General features: G+C 43.7%; 1 protein-coding gene across 1 annotated transcript; it reads left to right on the plus strand.

The window, feature by feature from the left end:
* The first annotated feature begins 1,885 nt into the window (after window positions 1-1,885).
* LOC139375737 (5-hydroxytryptamine receptor 7-like) lies at window positions 1,886-5,045 on the plus strand. Its single transcript, XM_071117551.1, has 2 exons — window positions 1,886-2,592; window positions 3,872-5,045. The coding sequence occupies exons 1-2, from the start codon at window positions 2,060-2,062 to the stop codon at window positions 4,674-4,676; spliced, it is 1,338 nt and encodes a 445-aa protein (XP_070973652.1). The 5' UTR covers window positions 1,886-2,059; the 3' UTR covers window positions 4,677-5,045.
* The last annotated feature ends 12,457 nt before the right edge of the window (window positions 5,046-17,502 follow it).

A 17,502-nucleotide genomic window follows, 5' to 3' on the forward strand; every position in this document is an offset into this window, starting at 1 on the left:
TCAGATAAACCCACTTTAATACAGGGACAGGTCAGATAAACCTACTTTAATACAGGACAGGTCAGATAAACACCCTTTAATACAGGACAGGTCAGATAAACCCACTTTAATACAGGACAGGTCAGATAAACCTACTTTAATACAGGACAGGTCAGATAAACCTACTTTAATACAGGACAGGTCAGATAAACCTACTTTAATACAGGACAGGTCAGATAAACCTACTTTAATACAGGACAGGTCAGATAAACCTACTTTAATACAGGACAGGCCAGATAAACACCCTTTAATACAGGGACAGGTCAGATAAACCTACTTTAATACAGGACAGGTCAGATAAACCTACTTTAATACAGGACAGGTCAGATAAACCTACTTTAATACAGGGACAGGTCAGATAAACCTACTCTAATACAGGACAGGTCAGATAAATCCCCTTTAATACAGGACAGGTAAGATAAACCTACTTTAATACAGGACAGGTCAGATAAACCTACTTTAATACAGGGACAGGTCAGATAAACCCACTTTAATACAGGACAGGTCAGATAAACCTACTTTAATACAGGACAGGTCAGATAAACCTACTTTAATACAGGACAGGTCAGATAAACCTACTTTAATACAGGGACAGGTCAGATAAACCTACTTTAATACAGGACAGGTCAGATAAACCTACTTTAATACAGGGACAGGTCAGATAAACCTACTTTAATACAGGACAGGTCAGATAAACACCCTTTAATACAGGGACAGCTCCATGACATACTTAGCTGTGATCCAGAGAGCAGGTGTCAATCAGATTACTGTACTTCATTTATTGGTACATTTGCACAGATAATGTATTTTGCTGTTCCAGTACCCAAGCTGACACACACACATACACACACACACACACACACACACACACACACACACACACACACACACACACACACACACACACACACACGTAGGGGTCAAGTGCACAACAGCAGTAGGTATTATACAGGATATTGAAGCTGGTAACCTTGAGGCTACTGCCACCGCCATTACATATACCTAACTATTTATCTGTTGTAATTAATTCAGGAGGGGGCAGCCCTGACTGGGACTCAAACCTGGGTCGAGCAACTGTCGAGCCTACATCTTAACCGCTACACCAAGAGGTCCGAACCTCTTGACAAGGTCGCTAGGTGTTGAGTTAAAGTCGCTACATTTACCGCTTCCTTTCAGGTGAGCTGTCCCCACCCTCTCTACAACAGGTTCCTCACATGTACACGCCATGGCCATCAAAGGCTCCATCCCACTTCTGACACTAGTGTAGCAATTATATGCAGGTCTCAAACCCTGTTCTGCTAGCCCCTAGGCACACCGACTAGCTACTGCTCCAATAAGGGTTACAACAATGTACTCTACCAGTTAAAAGTTTGGACACACCTACTCATTCCAGGATTTGTCTTTATTTATTTATTTTTTTTACTGTTTTCTACATTGTAGAATAATAGTGAAGACATCAAAACTATGAAATAACACATATGGAATCATGTAGTAACCCCCCCCCCCCAAAAAAAGTGTTCAAATCCAATCCAAATATATTTTATAGTAGCCACCCTTTGCCTTGATGACAGCTCTGCACACTCTATGCTAGCTACTGTTCCAAAAAGGGTTACGACAATATATATATATATATATGCATGTCTTTAAAAAATCAAATAAAATGATGCTGTTGTGGCCATATTGTAGCACCTAGAACGACTCCAATGTTCTAGGTGTTCCTGACGTCACTTGTCAATCAGTTAGCGTATAATTGCACTGACACGGCCGCAGGAGCTGTTATTTCTCCGTGGTGACCAGAGATGTTCACAGAGAAACGTTTTAAGGTCGTTTTTGATACATGCTTGCGTAATGAATAATGTTCTTAGAATAGAGCAATTTGCGTGTTTCCTACTACTATGAATGTGCGCTCTGCGCGGAGGATGCAGATTAGTCATTTACATCACACATGCACATCTGTGCGTAGGCCTGTAGGCTATGTCATTTTACGGGGTTGCAAGTTCATGGATAAAAACCAACCAGCATGTTCGTGGATGCAGATGGAACTTTCAACAACAGCAACATGAAATCCTATGTGATGGAGAAAGCGAAAGAGCCCGGTGCAACAAATATGATTTCAGAGGCGCTCGTTGCACACTTGCTGAAGATTGCGCAAGAGGCGGCGGAGGCAGTATCCGCCACTTCGCAGTCTTCAACTCTGCTGATGGAGAATGGGACTCGGTGTGGGGAGCAAATTCTGAACTACGACAAGGTGGAGAAGGTATTTATTGGAGGGATTCTCACCATGCTCACGCTGTTTACTATCTGCGGGAACTTGCTGGTGGTGATTTCGGTGTGCTTCGTGAAAAAGTTGCGGCAGCCGTCCAACTATCTGATCGTGTCTCTGGCGGTTGCCGACCTTTCAATCGCGCTGGCAGTTATGCCGTTTGTCAGTATAACGGACCTTATTGGGGGGCAATGGGTTTTTGGCCAAGTCTTCTGCAATGTTTTTATTGCCATGGACGTGATGTGTTGCACTGCATCCATAATGACGTTGTGCGTAATTAGCATAGACAGGTAAGTGTCATTCCAATGCCTATTACCTGCATAGAAGGAAACGTATTGTTTGTGTAGTGTGACAAGGTGAAAGCCGTTTTAATATGACGGTTAATTATGCATTTAATTGTTAAATTGAGTCTTACATTTTTGTTTCGTGTTTTTTGCACACATACTTGATGAAATCGTGTTTTATAAGCCCATGTGGGCACCAATTGGTGTATCAAATCAAATGTATTTATATAGCCTCAGGAGTAAATGTCAGTTGGCTTTTCATAGCCGATCATTAAGAGTATCTCTACCACTCCTGCTGTCTCTAGAGAGTTAAAAACAGCAGGTCTGGGACAGGCACCACGTCTGGTGAACAGGTCAGGATTCCATAGCCGCAGGCAGAACAGTTGAAACTGGAGCAGCAGCATGGCCAGGTGGACTGGGGACAGCAAGGAGTCATCATGTCAGGTAGTCCTGAGGCATGGTCCTAGGACTCAGGTCCTCAGAGAGAAAGAAAGAGAATTAGAGAGAGCATACTTAAATTCACACAGGACACCGGATAGGACAGGAGAAGTACTCCAGATATAACAAACTGACCCTAGCCCCCCGACACAAACTACTGCAGCATAAATACTCGAGGCTGAGACAGGAGGGGTCAGGAGACACTGTGGCCCCATCTGATAACCCCACCCACTTTGCCAAAGCACAGCCCCTCACACCACTAGAGGGATATCTTCAACCACCAACTTACCATCCTGAGACAAGGCCGAGTATAGCCCACAAAGATCTCCGCCACGGCACAACCCAAGGGGGGGCGCCAACCCAGACAGGAAGATCACGTGTAGGCTACTAAATAAAATATATAATTTAAAAAACAAATGAACACTGATATTTTCATAGTGAATTAAGTGGGTAGCACTCTTGCCTCCAAAACCATATGTTAACCCCTTGCAGTTCGATCCCCACATGAGCCCTATACACATTTTTGCGGGTCCCGCTACTGTATGGTCTCCTACCCTGTCATAAACATAATAAAAACATGTAAGGAGTTCGGGAATTTCAATCTCCTTTTAAAACAAATTATAGCGTAGCCCTAGTAACAGGGTACATTATAATACGATTGTTATACGATCTTATTATAATTGCTATAGTTATTTTGGTGTGAATTACTCCCCAATGTTTGTCTTCCTTTGGAAGTTCCTTGCTGTTCATCCAATGTATTTACAGTAATATGTATCTGTATGTATAAACAGTTAATTTGTTGTTTACAGCTAATTAATTATATGCTTATTTTGTTGTCCGTTTTGAGGTACCTGGGCATAACCAAGCCTCTGACCTACCCTGTGAGACAGAATGGCTGTTGCATGGCCAAGATGGTGGTGTCCGTGTGGCTTCTGTCCGCCTCCATCACCCTACCCCCCCTCTTCGGCTGGGCCCAGAATGTAAACGACAACAAGGTGTGTCTGATCAGCCAGGACTTTGGTTACACCATCTACTCCACCTCAGTGGCGTTCTACATCCCCGTATCCGTCATGCTCATTATGTACTACCGCATCTACCGCGCCGCCAAGCTCAGCGCCGCCAAGCACACCATCACGGGCTTCCCGCGGGTCGGGGAGGAGGAGGCGCGGGGGGGAGAGGAGGCCATGGAGGAACAGGAGGAGGAAGAGGACAGCGTGGACTGTGTGTCGGCCGCTCTGAGGCTCCACAGGGAGGTGGAGGAGTGCACGCGATTCTCCCGGCTCGTGAGGAGCAACCGGAGGAACATGTCCATCTTCAAGCGGGAGCAGAAGGCAGCAGCCACCCTGGGGATCGTGGTAGGGGCCTTCAGTGTCTGCTGGATGCCTTTCTTCTTACTGTCCACGGCCAGACCCTTCATCTGCAGGGCGGACTGCCCTAGCTGTGTGCCCTTGTGGGTGGAGAGGACCCTGTTGTGGCTGGGCTATGCCAACTCCCTCCTCAACCCTTTCATCTACGCCTTCTTCAACAGGGACCTGAGGACCACCTACAGCAACCTGCTGCGCTGTCGTTATCGCAACATCAACCGCAAGCTGTCCGCCGTCGGGATGCAACAAGCCCTCAAACGGGTGGATAAGACAGACTCTGTTATCTAAATGGTGTTATTGTTGTGGTGTTGTGGGAGCTGCCACACTGAGCACTAGAGTCGACCACGTTCTCTCAATGACAACAGGTCAATGTTATCTGCCTGCCTGGTCCTCTACTTAAGATTGTGCATGTCCAGACACAGTCTAGACCTTATTGGTCAGGTCTGATTTATGAAACAACTAAGAATCTATCCTTCCATCTGAATGTGAGTCCATGGTCATTGGCTTTGTGTCCGTGACGTTACGGTGCTTTTACCCTGGGCATTTCTCAGTTGTGCTGTGGTTGTGTAGCGTGGTTCGTTCTGCGTTGTGTACTTTTAATTAGGACGCTGCCACAACTGGAGGTCTGCTGATTGAATTATTTTTATTTGCCCTGCACACGAAGAGACAACACACATTATGTTAACCCTTGGCACAGTTACAGCTCTCAGGCACCTTGCTAGCCGAAGGTCAGGCAAAATGAAATAACAGGTTCTGCGTGCACACATTCAATTCACAACAGCACACAATACAATACAAGCAAAATGATACCGTACATAATTCAGACAAAATAAAGACATACCTGCACACGAAGAGACAACACACATTATGTTAACCCTTGGCGCGGTCCTAGCTCTCAGGCACCTGCGCAAGCACACGGACACTCACTCAAACAGTGTCCCAAGTACTCACAAGTTACAATAGATACCCTAGTTAGGGAGCTTTGTGAAACTTGTTAACATAAATCTTTATGTTGTCCACATTGTAACAAACTTATGGTAGCATAACAGTATATTGTATAACATTAGGACGGTTTTATATTGAACAATTTCGGAGCCAAGGACAACGTACCTTGCTATGCCGAAGGTCAGGCAAAAGAGAACAATAAGGGGGTATGGAAATACAGATAACCCGCGATGGACCAAACCAACATATACAACACTTTTACAATCACATGTATGTACTACAATCACATGTATGTACTACAATCACATGTATGTACTACAATCACATGTATGTACTACAATCACATGTATGTACTACAATCACGTGTATGTACTACAATCACATGTATGTACTACAATCACATGTATGTACTACAATCACATGTATGTACTACAATCACATGTATGTACTACAATCACATGTATGTACTACAATCACATGTATGTACTACAATCACATGTATGTACTACAATCACATGTATGTACTACAATCACATGTATGTACTACAATCACATGTATGTACTACAATCACATGTATGTACTACAATCACATGTATGTACTACAATCACATGTATGTACTACAATCACATGTATGTACAATATTGATATGAAAAAGTGTTTGAACACCAAAGAAAAACGTTAGCTATGCAGCTGTAATTAACTATAAAATACACTGAATTATTATTATTATTATCAAATTATTAACATCCCCTCTTGACCTGGCCTATTTGAATTGGTCCTTGTTGCATAATCTGGTAATTTGGTGCATAATCTAGGGGAACAACATCACACGGCTACATTTGCACAAACACGATGCCTCAGAACAAGCCATGATGGTTAGCTGTTTCTTGATGGGGCAATCTACAGCTGATCCATCCATTTTGTTGTTGTTGACTATATTAACAAAAGTATGTGGACACACCTTCAAATTAGTGGATTTGGCTATTTCAGCCACATCCGTTTCTGACAGGTGTATCAAATCTAGCCCAAGCCAAGCACTGTCCATAGACGAGTATTGTCATTAAAATGGCCTAACTGAAAAGCTCAGTGGCTTTCAATGTGGCACCGTCATAAGATGCCACCTTTCCAACAAGCCAGTTGTCCTGCAAGAGCTGCCCGTCAACTGTAAGTGCTGTTATAGTGAAGTGGAAATGTCTAGGAGCAACAACGGCTCAGCCGTGAAGTGGTAGGCCACACAAGCTCACAGAACGGGACCGCCGAGTGCTGAAGCGCGTAGTACGTAAAAATCGCCTGTCCTCAGTTGCAACACTCACTACCGAGTTCCAAACTGCCTCTGGAAGCAACGTAATCAGCACATGAACTGTTCATCGGGTGCTTCATGAAATGGGTTTCCACGGCCGAGCAGCCGCACACAAGCCTAAGATCACCATGCGCAATGCCAAGCGTCAGCTGGAGTGGTGTAAAGCTCGCCGCCATTGGACTCTGGAGAGATGAATCACGCTTCACCATCCGGCAGTCCGACAGATTAATCTGGGTTTGGCGGATGCCAGGAAAATGCTACCTTCCCCAATACATAGTGCCAACTGTAAAGTTTGGTGGAGGAGGAATAATGATCTGGGGCTGTTTTTCATGGATCAGGCCCCTTAGTTCCAGTGAAGGGAAATCCTAACGCTACAGCATACAATGACATTGTACACAATTCTGTGCTTCCAACTTTGTATATACTCATTTGATTCTTGAAGAATATAACTTATAAATGCCTAATGAGCTTAGTAGTAGTAGTAGCACTGTAGTACCCCATCAGAACCAAAATATAATCTTGTTTGTAAACAAAGTAAATGTAAACAAAAACACGTCTGAACGTGTTCTGTACGTCACGGGCAACAACGTTGTGACTTTGTCAAAAAAAAAATCAACCATGGTGTGTTGACGTTGTTCCATGGTTATGTGTAATGCAGGCTCTTAACTGCAAATGTTTCATTGTGACATGTTGGACGTGCCCATTGGACAATACAACCTACACGTGGCATTTGACTTCCTGTGAGTATGCCCTTTCAATTGCATAAAACATTATTATTTTCATTCTTCTTCTTCTTCCCCAACGTCTGTTAATTTACGTTGAACGTGTGTTTGTTGAATGACGTCACATACATATATAAATGTGATTGACCAGTCATTATTTCATTTGTTTTTTTTTTTATGAGAAGTGACATCATTAAGGATTTAACAGAATTGCATGATTTTGATTGTGATGTCATACAGACTCAAAGTGTAAATAGAATCTGAGGGTATTCTGTGAACCTTTCTCGGTTTTTATAAAAATGGCAATAACATTGTTTAATTTAGATGGCATTATGAATAGTTTTTCCATATGTTTACAGTTAAGTCACAATTTGTTTTTTTGTTTTTTTTCCCTTACTATATTGTCAGTATTCTCTCAGTTAAATTGCTCAGTGTGGCAAAACCTTTGTTGTCTGATGGCTCGTAATTGTTTAGTGAAACAAAGTGAAAATGTGGAGTATTGGCTCAGTCATATGTTCTATCACACGTGAAGCAATGCCCAGTGAAGGACATGAACACCTAGAGGTGTGAGGCAATCCTACGCACCGAACAACACTGAATCACACGTCGCAAAGTCCTCTTAATGTCTTATTGTGAGTCAAAACCAAGACAGCTGAAGGAGAGGGAGAAAAAAAGGGATTAGGGTGACGATCTATTTCCTGTCTAAATCCAACATGGACCCAAAGTCACCCACTTAGCAACGTTTATGATGGCCATGTCTCTAAGGGAAACAACGTAGAATTATCCAACCGTGGAAAAAAAATATATTGGATTTGTTTTAGTGTAGAAAGCTATGGGCCATTATATCCTGTATCTTTAAGCTATAATGAAAATATAATGAGGAGGCAAGTGCATTTATGTTGCAGTGGGTATGATTCATCTCTACATTCATATTTCTGGACTTGACCAAACTCACAGAATTCAGTATTCAGTCAACGTGGTAATGCACTTAGCAGATAAAATGGAGGCTTTTGTTAAAGCAATTCCCTGAAAAGGCCTTATGTGAAAGAAATAGACCTACTCTAAGAGCCCTTCTCTCAGTACAGATCATAGACATGGGGCCTGAAAGAAAATGGTGGCTCAGTGATGATTAGGCCTATTCATTTTTTTTCTCCTATTAAACGTAGGCCTATTCATTTATTGTCCTATTAAACTTAGGCCTTTTTATTTATTCTTGCCAGGCCATCATTGTAAATAAGATTTTTATTTTTCCGTAATTGAATAATAAAATAATAAATAATAAAATAAATAAAATAAAACTTAAAGGAAAACAAATCCAAATGTTTTGGTGTTTTTGAGTTCTGTCACATGACCCTTTTACATGATCGAGTTATCAAACTAGCAGATATGATGCTGTTGTTTTACACCTCCACCTTTTCCAGTAGATCATTTATTTTTTTGTTGGGGGGTGGGGGGGGGGGGGGGTAATTTACATATGAAAGAGCTTCCAATAATATTTTTGAATAATCTTTTTTTTTACTGTTTCTTCTCAAAGACTTTGCAAATGAATTCGTTAAGAGATATTTGAGAGATATTACTGAACTGATGCATCGATTATCATCCCTGCTCTGATTAACAGTGTATTGAACAGTAAATGACACAGATTGAGTTGACATTTGCCGCAGCGCATTCTCCTCTAACACGGGAACATTGCTTTTACATTTCAATCACGTTGTAAAGCTGAACTTCTGCAATAAAGATTGAATAGAGCCCTAAGGTTAAAACAGGCATAATGTTTATTCATCTGTTCATTCTTAGATGTAAAGTTCCCTGTTTTGGGGACCTGCGTGGTCATTTTAACGTTTTTACTTATAAAATCGATCTGCGGACACCATAGATCAAAATGGATGATTATGTCTCTTTTGCCTGTGTGAAGCAGGATGTGAAATCTGACACAACTTGAAGCTGGGATGTCCCTCATACCATTTCATTTGCTCTTCCGACTGTCCATGTCACGATCGTCGTAAGAAGCGGACCAAAGCGCAGCGTGGTGTGAATGCATCATTTAATAGATGATGAAAAACACGAAGTAAACGAAGCTATAATGAGAACTGTGCTGACACAAGCAACTAACATAGGCAATAACCCACAAACGAACAGTGAAACCCAGGCTACCTAAGTATGATTCTCAATCAGAGACAACTAATGACACCTGCCTCTGATTGAGAACCATACTAGACTGAAACATAGAAATCCCAAAACATAGAAAAACAAACATAGACTGCCCACCCCAACTCACGCCCTGACCATACTAAATAACGACAAAACAAAAGAAATAAAGGTCAGAATGTGACTGTCCATCAACTCCTGTCTCAACCCCCTCATATGCCTGGAATCCTGACATCGCAGCGCAGCAGGAGAGATCGGTTTACTCTTCCTGGGGTTTATTATGGTTCCCCATTAGTTCCTCCCAAGGCAGCAGCTACTCTTCCTGGGGTTTATTGTGGATCCCCACTAGTTCCTGCCAAGGCAGCAGCTACTCTTCCTGGGGTTTATTATGGTTCCCCACTAGTTCCTGCCAAGGCAGCAGCTACTCTTCCTGGGGTTTATTATGGATCCCCATTAGTTCCTGCCAAGGCAGCAGCTACTCTTCCTGGGGTTTATTATGGATCCCCATTAGTTCCTGCCAAGGCAGCAGCTACTCTTCCTGGGGTTTATTATGGATCCCCACTAGTTCCTGCCAAGGCAGCAGCTACTCTTCCTGGGGTTTATTATGGATCCCCACTAGTTCCTGCCAAGGCAGCAGCTACTCTTCCTGGGGTTTATTATGGATCCCCATTAGTTCCTGCCAAGGCAGCAGCTACTCTTCCTGGGGTTTATTGTGGATCCCCACTAGTTCCTGCCAAGGCAGCAGCTACTCTTCCTGGGGTTTATTATGGATCCCCACTAGTTCCTGCCAAGGCAGCAGCTACTCTTCCTGGGGTTTATTATGGATCCCCATTAGTTCCTGCCAAGGCAGCAGCTACTCTTCCTGGGGTTTATTATGGATCCCCATTAGTTCCTGCCAAGGCAGCAGCTACTCTTCCTGGGGTTTATTATGGATCCCCATTAGTTCCTGCCAAGGCAGCAGCTACTCTTCCTGGGGTTTATTATGGATCCCCATTAGTTCCTACCAAGGCAGCAGCTACTCTTCCTGGGGTTTATTATGGATCCCCATTAGTTCCTACCAAGGCAGCAGCTACTCTTCCTGGGGTTTATTATGGATCCCCATTAGTTCCTGCCAAGGCAGCAGCTACTCTTCCTGGGGTTTATTATGGATCCCCATTAGTTCCTGCCAAGGCAGCAGCTACTCTTCCTGGAGTTTATTATGGATCCCCATTAGTTCCTGCCAAGACAGCAGCTACTCTTCCTGGGGTTTATTATGGATCCCCACTAGTTCCTCCCAAGGCAGCAGCTACTCTACCTGGGGTTTATTATGGATCCCCACTAGTTCCTCCCAAGGCAGCAGCTACTCTTCCTGGGGTTTATTATGGATCCCCATTAGTTCCTGCCAAGGCAGCAGCTACTCTTCCTGGAGTTTATTATGGATCCCCATTAGTTCCTGCCAAGGAAGCAGCTACTCTTCCTGGAGTTTATTTTGGATCCCCACTAGTTCCTTCCAAGGTAGCAGCTACTCTTCCTGGGGTTTATTATGGATCCCCACTAGTTCCTGCCAAGGAAGCAGCTACTCTTCCTGGAGTTTATTATGGATCCCCACTAGTTCCTGCCAAGGTAGCAGCTACTCTTCCTGGGTTCCAGCAAACTTAAGGCAGTTATACAGTTTTAAAAACATTACAATACATTCAAGTTTATGCGGGAGGGATTTATTATAAACAAAAAGTGTGCAACGCACCGATCTACGAGACCGATTATAAATTATAAATCAATTATAAATTGTCTGTCCAAAAATGCTTATACCCCTAGGGTGAACCCTCACCACAGTTAGGGTGAATGTATATAAAGAGGGTATTTCCTGTTTGTAGCATTCTTCAATTCTCTTTGAGGAAAAGTCTCCAGTTTTCTTGTGTTCTCTCAACTCATTAGCATGTTATTCTGAAAGACTGGTGTGATCCGCCACCTTAAGGACACAGTTATACTTAACATGCCCTGAGCTCTGTGAATCTTCTGGTGCGTAGTGTTCTACACTTGTATAACACAATTAAACACATTTCTTATGCATCATGTAACACCCTAACCAATCCAGGCTAGCCCCGTCAGCGCCAAACATACGCAGGCATGCATGCACACACACACACACACACACTCCTGTTGAGTGGCCAGATGTCCAAGTGTCTGCCCTGATTGGTCACCTGCCCAATGGTAAAAACACTTTTTTATTTTTTTATTTAAATTCATTACTGCGACAGAATGTGACAAACCCAAGGCTGGGTTAACGACCACGTAGATGTAAATGAGATATTATCACTAGAGGTGTCACGAGGGTGTGTGAGGTAAGAATCAGACGCAGAGAGCAGAGAGTTCCAAAAGGGAGAAAGGCACTTTAATATGACACCAAAAATACAATGCCCCAAAAAACACAGGGCGAAACAGGTTACCTAAGTATGATTCTCAATCAGAGACAACGATCGACAGCTGCCTCTGATTGAGAACCCATACCAGGTCAAACACAGAAATACAACATAGGAAAAAAAGAACATAGACTACCCATCCCAACTCATGACCCCTGACCAAACTAACACAAAGACATAATAAAGGAACTGAGGTCAGGACGTGACAAGAGGTCCTCAGGGTTATTTCTTATTGATAACACATCCTCTCTAACAGTTAGATTTACGCAATGACGTGTCCAGAACATTTGGAATGATTTGGAAAATGTAGGGCCCCAGACCCAGGTTTGTTTTAATATAATTATGGAAAGGCACACACCTGTCTATATAAGGTCCCACAGTTGACAGTGCATGTCAGAGCAAAAACCAAGCCATGAGGTCAAAGGAATTCTCTGTAGAGCTCTGAGACAAGATTCTGACAAGGCACAGATCTGGAGAAGGGTACCAAAAAATGTCTGCAGCATCGAAGGTCACCAAGAACACAGTGGCCTCCATCAAACTCAAATGGAAGAAGTTTAGAACCACCAAGACCCTTCCTAGAGCTGGCCGCCCGGCCAAACTGAGCAAGGGGAGAAGGGCCTTGGTCAGGGAGGTGACCAAGAACCCAATGGTCACTTTGACAGAGCTCCAGAGTTTCTCTGTGGAGATGGGAGAACCTTCCAGAAGGACAACCATCTCTGCAACACTCCATCAATCAGGCCGTTATGGTGGCCAGACGGAAGCCACTCCTCAGTAAAAGGTACATGACAGCCCGCTTGGAGTTTGCCAAAAGGCTTCTAAAGGACTCTCAGACCATGAGAAACAAGATTCCAAGATTCCAAAACCAAGATTGAACTCTTTAAACTGAATTCCAAGCGTCACGTCTGTAGGAAACCTTACACGATCCCTACAGTGAAGCATGATGGTGGCAGCATCAATGCTGTGGGGATGTTTTTCAGCGGCAGAGACTGGGAGACTAGTCAGGATTGAAGGAAAGATGAACGGAGCAAAGTACAGAGAGATCCTTGATGAAAACATGCTCCAGAGCACTCAGGACCTCAGACATGGGCAAATGTTTACCTTCCAATAGGAAAATAGCCCTAAGCACACTGCCAAGACAATGTAGGAGTGGAATATCCTTGAGTGTCCCAGCCAGAGCCTGGACTAGAACCTGATCGAAAATCTCTGGAGAGACCTGAAAATAGCTGTACAGCGACGCTCCCCATCCAACCTGACAGAGGATCTGCAGAGAAGAATGGGAGAAACTCCCCAAATACAGGTGTGCCAAGCTTGTAGCGTCATACCCAAGAAGACTGTCATCGCTGCCAAAGGTGCTTCAACAAAGTTCTGAGTAAAGGGTCTGAATACTTATGTCACACCCTGATCTGTCTCACCTGTCTTTGTGATTGTCTCCACATTAATCCTCCTGTGTATTTTCAGTGAGGCAGGCAAAAACTAACGACGCCTTTTCCCTGCCTGTACTTTAGCCTATCGGATTCCCTGTTATCAACCTATTGCCTGATCTCCCGGACGACGTTACTAGCCTTTTCGCTACCTGTACTTTAGCCTTTTTGGTGTAGAGGACCATGTAAAAATGATTCAAGCAGGACTAGTTATGAATGTCAAGCTGTAAACATAACTCTCTAGATCTTACCTTTGTGCCAACTACACTAAGTGTAAAAAAACATTAAATTAATTAGCACCATGGGGATGACTTAGCACCATGGGGATGAATTAGCACCATGAGGATGAATTAGCACCATGGGGATGAATTAGCACCATGGAGATGATTTAGCACCATGGGGATGAATTAGCACCATGGAGATGAATTAGCACCATGGGGATGAATTAGCACCATGGAGATGAATTAGCACCATGGGGATGAATTAGCACCATGAGGATGAATTAGCACCATGGGGATGAATTAGCACCATGGAGATGAATTAGCACCATGAGGATGAATTAGCACCATGAGGATGAATTAGCACCATGGGGATGAATTAGCACCATGGAGATGAATTAGCACCATGAGGATGAATTAGCACCATGGAGATGAATTAGCACCATGGAGATGAATTAGCACCATGGAGATGAATTAGCACCATGGAGATGAATTATCACCATGGAGATGAATTATCACCATGGAGATGAATTAGCACCATGAGGATGAATTAGCACCATGAGGATGAATTAGCGCCATGAGGATGAATTATCACCATGGGGATGAATTAGCACCATGGAGATGACTAACTCAGATTAACGCTTCAACGCTTCAAACTAAAATGTTTGGATTTGATTGGGGTATCTTGGTATGGAAACATGAAGGTGATGAAGTTTCTGTGAAGGTCATTAAAGGTAATGTAGTTTATCAAACTTAAAACATTCAAATGTGTTCCCCAGATCCCTTTCTCTCTCTGTCTGGGACATCCAAATGTGTTCCCCAGCTCCCTTTCTCTCTCTGTCTGGGACATCCAAATGTGTCCCCAGCTCCCTTTCTCTCTCCGTCTGGGACATTCAAATGTGTTCCCCAGCTCCCTTTCTCTCTCTGTCTGGGACATCTAAATGTGTCCCCAGATCCCTTTCTCTCTCCGTCTGGGACATCCAAATGTGTCCCCAGATCCCTTTCTCTCTCCGTCTGGGACATCCAAATGTGTTCCCCAGCTCCCTTTCTCTCTCTGTCTGGGACATCCAAATGTGTTCACCAGCTCCCTTTCTCTCTCTGTCTGGGACATCCAAATGTGTTCCCCAGCTCCCTTTCTCTCTCTGTCTGGGACATCCAAATGTGTTCCCCAGCTCCCTTTCTCTCTCCGTCTGGGACATTCAAATGTGTTCCCCCAGCTCCCTTTCTCTCTCCGTCTGGGACATCCAAATGTGTTCCCCAGCTCCCTTTCTCTCTCTGTCTGGGACATCCAAATGTGTTCCCCAGCTCCCTTTCTCTCTCTGTCTGGGACATCCAAATGTGTTCCCCAGCTCCCCTTCTCTCTCTGTCTGGGACATCCAAATGTGTTCCCCAGCTCCCTTTCTCTCTCTGTCTGGGACATCCAAATGTGTTCCCCAGCTCCCCTTCTCTCTCTGTCTGGGACATCCAAATGTGTTCCCCAGCTCCCTTTCTCTCTCTGTCTGGGACATCCAAATGTGTTCCCCAGCTCCCCTTATCTCTCCGTCTGGGACATCCAAATGTGTTCCCCAGCTCCCTTTCTCTCTCTGTCTGGGACATCCAAATGTGTTCCCCAGCTCCCTTTCTCTCTCTGTCTGGGACATCCAAATGTGTTCCCCAGCTCCCTTTCTCTCTCTGTCTGGGACATCCAAATGTGTTCCCCAGCTCCCTTTCTCTCTCTGTCTGGGGGAACGTGGACACCATGACAACGTGTTTCATTTAGTTCCACTACTGACAGCTTTATTGAGCGGTTAGATCTTTCCATCAATTGACTCCCTCCCTCCTCTCTCCACTTGGCTTGCATGAATAGTGGAGGAGGGGAAGAAGCTGATCTCAGCACTCCTAAACCACATCTAGATAAGTTCAAATCTACTTCCAAAATCCAATCTCCATATATCAAAAGCTGATGGCAATTGAGGATATCAAATTCTGTTTAAATTTGTGGCACCTTTTGAGGATGGTCAAACACGAGGTACACTACATGACCAAAAGTATGTGGACACCAGATCGTCCAAACATCTCATTCCAAAATCATGGAATGATTTTGCTGCTATAACAGCCTCCACTCTTCTGGGGAGGCTTTCCACTAGATGTTGGAACATTGCTGCTATAACAGCCTCCACTCTTCTGGGAAGGCTTTCCACTAGATGTTGGAACATTGCTGCTATAATAGCTTCCACTCTTCTGGGAAGGCTTTCCACTATATCATCGACGGCTCTATATCATCGACGGTATCCTTATGTAATACATGTATCACTAGCCACTTTATACTATACTATGCCACTTTGTTTACATACTCATCTCATTTGTACATACTGTACCCGATACCATCTACTGTATCTTGCCTATGCTGCTCTGTACCATCACTCATTCATATATCCTTATGTACATATTCTTTATCCCCTTACACTGTGTACAAGACAGTAGTTTTGGAATTGTTAGTTAGATTACTTGTTATTACTGCATTGTCGGAACTAGAAGCACAAGCATTTCGCTACACTCGCATTAACATCTGCTAACCATGTGTATGTGACAAATAAATTTGATTTGATTTGATTTAATTTTGATTTGATTTGATTTGGAACATTGCTGCTATAACAGCTTCCACTCTTCTGGGAAGGCTTTCCACTAGATGTTGGAACATTGCTGCTATAACAGCCTCCATCCACTCTTCTGGGAAGGCTTTCCACTAGATGTAGGAACATTGCTGCTATTACAGCCTCCACTCTTCTGGGAAGGCTTTCCACTAGATGTTGGAACATTGCTGCTATAACAGTCTCCACTCCTCTGGGAAGGCTTTCCACTAGATGTTGGAACATTGCTGCTATAACAGCCTCCACTCTTCTGGGAAGGCTTTCCACTAGATGTTGGAACATTGCTGAGGGGACTTGCGTCCTTTCAGCCACATTGTCATGCTGAATTAGGAAAGTTGCAACACAGTTGGAAGCCCAGAATCATATACAATGTCATTGTATGCTGTAGTGTTAAGATTTCACTTCACTGCGACCTAGCCCGAACCATGAAAAACAGTCCCAGACCATTATTCCTCCTCCACCAAACTTTACAGTGGGCACTATGCATTCGGGCAGGTAGCGTTCTCCTGGTAACCGCCTAACCCAGATTCGTCTGTCAGACTGCCAGATGGTGAAGTGTGATTCATCACTCTAGAGAACGTGTTTCCACTGCTCCAGAGTCCAATGGCGGAAAGCTTTACACCACTCAAGCCGACGTCTGGCATAGCGCATGGTGATCTTAGGCGCGTGTGTAGCTGTGTGCGGCCTGCAACTTCACGGCTGAGCCGTTGTTGCTCCTAGACGTTTACACTTCACAGTAACAGCACTTGAGAGAGTGGTCAACTATTACGTATTTTTAACAGTTATGTCAAGAATTTCAGATACCAGCCTGGCCTCAGAGCCATGTGAAACATACTTTACGAATTTCTGAGGCAGAAACGACAGAAAGTAGGGACATTGGTTGGGGAGGATGGGTGAGCGTAATCCACGACAGTCTAGTAATCCAGAGGTCGCATGTTCGAGTTGCGTCAGGAACAACTGTAGCATTTTACCCCTAACCCTTATTCTAAACTTAAACCAATCCACCCAACCTGCTACATAAATTCACCTAACTTTTGGCATTTTAGTTCTCCTGACCTTTGTCATTAGTTCATCAATTCTCCCAGTAATTATCCTTTGTTGTTACAGCGCAACAAGCAACCTGGTCTCACATAAAGACATGCAATACTATACATCCTCCAAGACATATGATGAATTACATCTTACAATTCGTATGTTATTGTACGATTGGGTAAGACGTATGATACTATACGTCCTCTAATTAATTTTATATTGTACGACCGCTATTCCATTCATAATGTAACCTAAAGTAACATAACATCTCAAACTAAATGGAGTGTCACAGATTTT

Source organism: Oncorhynchus clarkii, chromosome 20 (assembly GCF_045791955.1).
Source record: "Oncorhynchus clarkii lewisi isolate Uvic-CL-2024 chromosome 20, UVic_Ocla_1.0, whole genome shotgun sequence".
In the NCBI taxonomy this organism is placed as follows: domain Eukaryota; kingdom Metazoa; phylum Chordata; class Actinopteri; order Salmoniformes; family Salmonidae; genus Oncorhynchus; species Oncorhynchus clarkii.

Bases quoted from the DNA above. Each gene is read 5' to 3' on its own strand.
- LOC139375737 (XM_071117551.1), top strand. From the start codon at position 2,060: ATGTTCGTGGATGCAGATGGAACTTTCAACAACAGCAACATGAAATCC. The intron at 2,593-3,871 runs GTAAGTGTCATT...GTCCGTTTTGAG, and splicing joins TGCGTAATTAGCATAGACAG to GTACCTGGGCATAACCAAGC.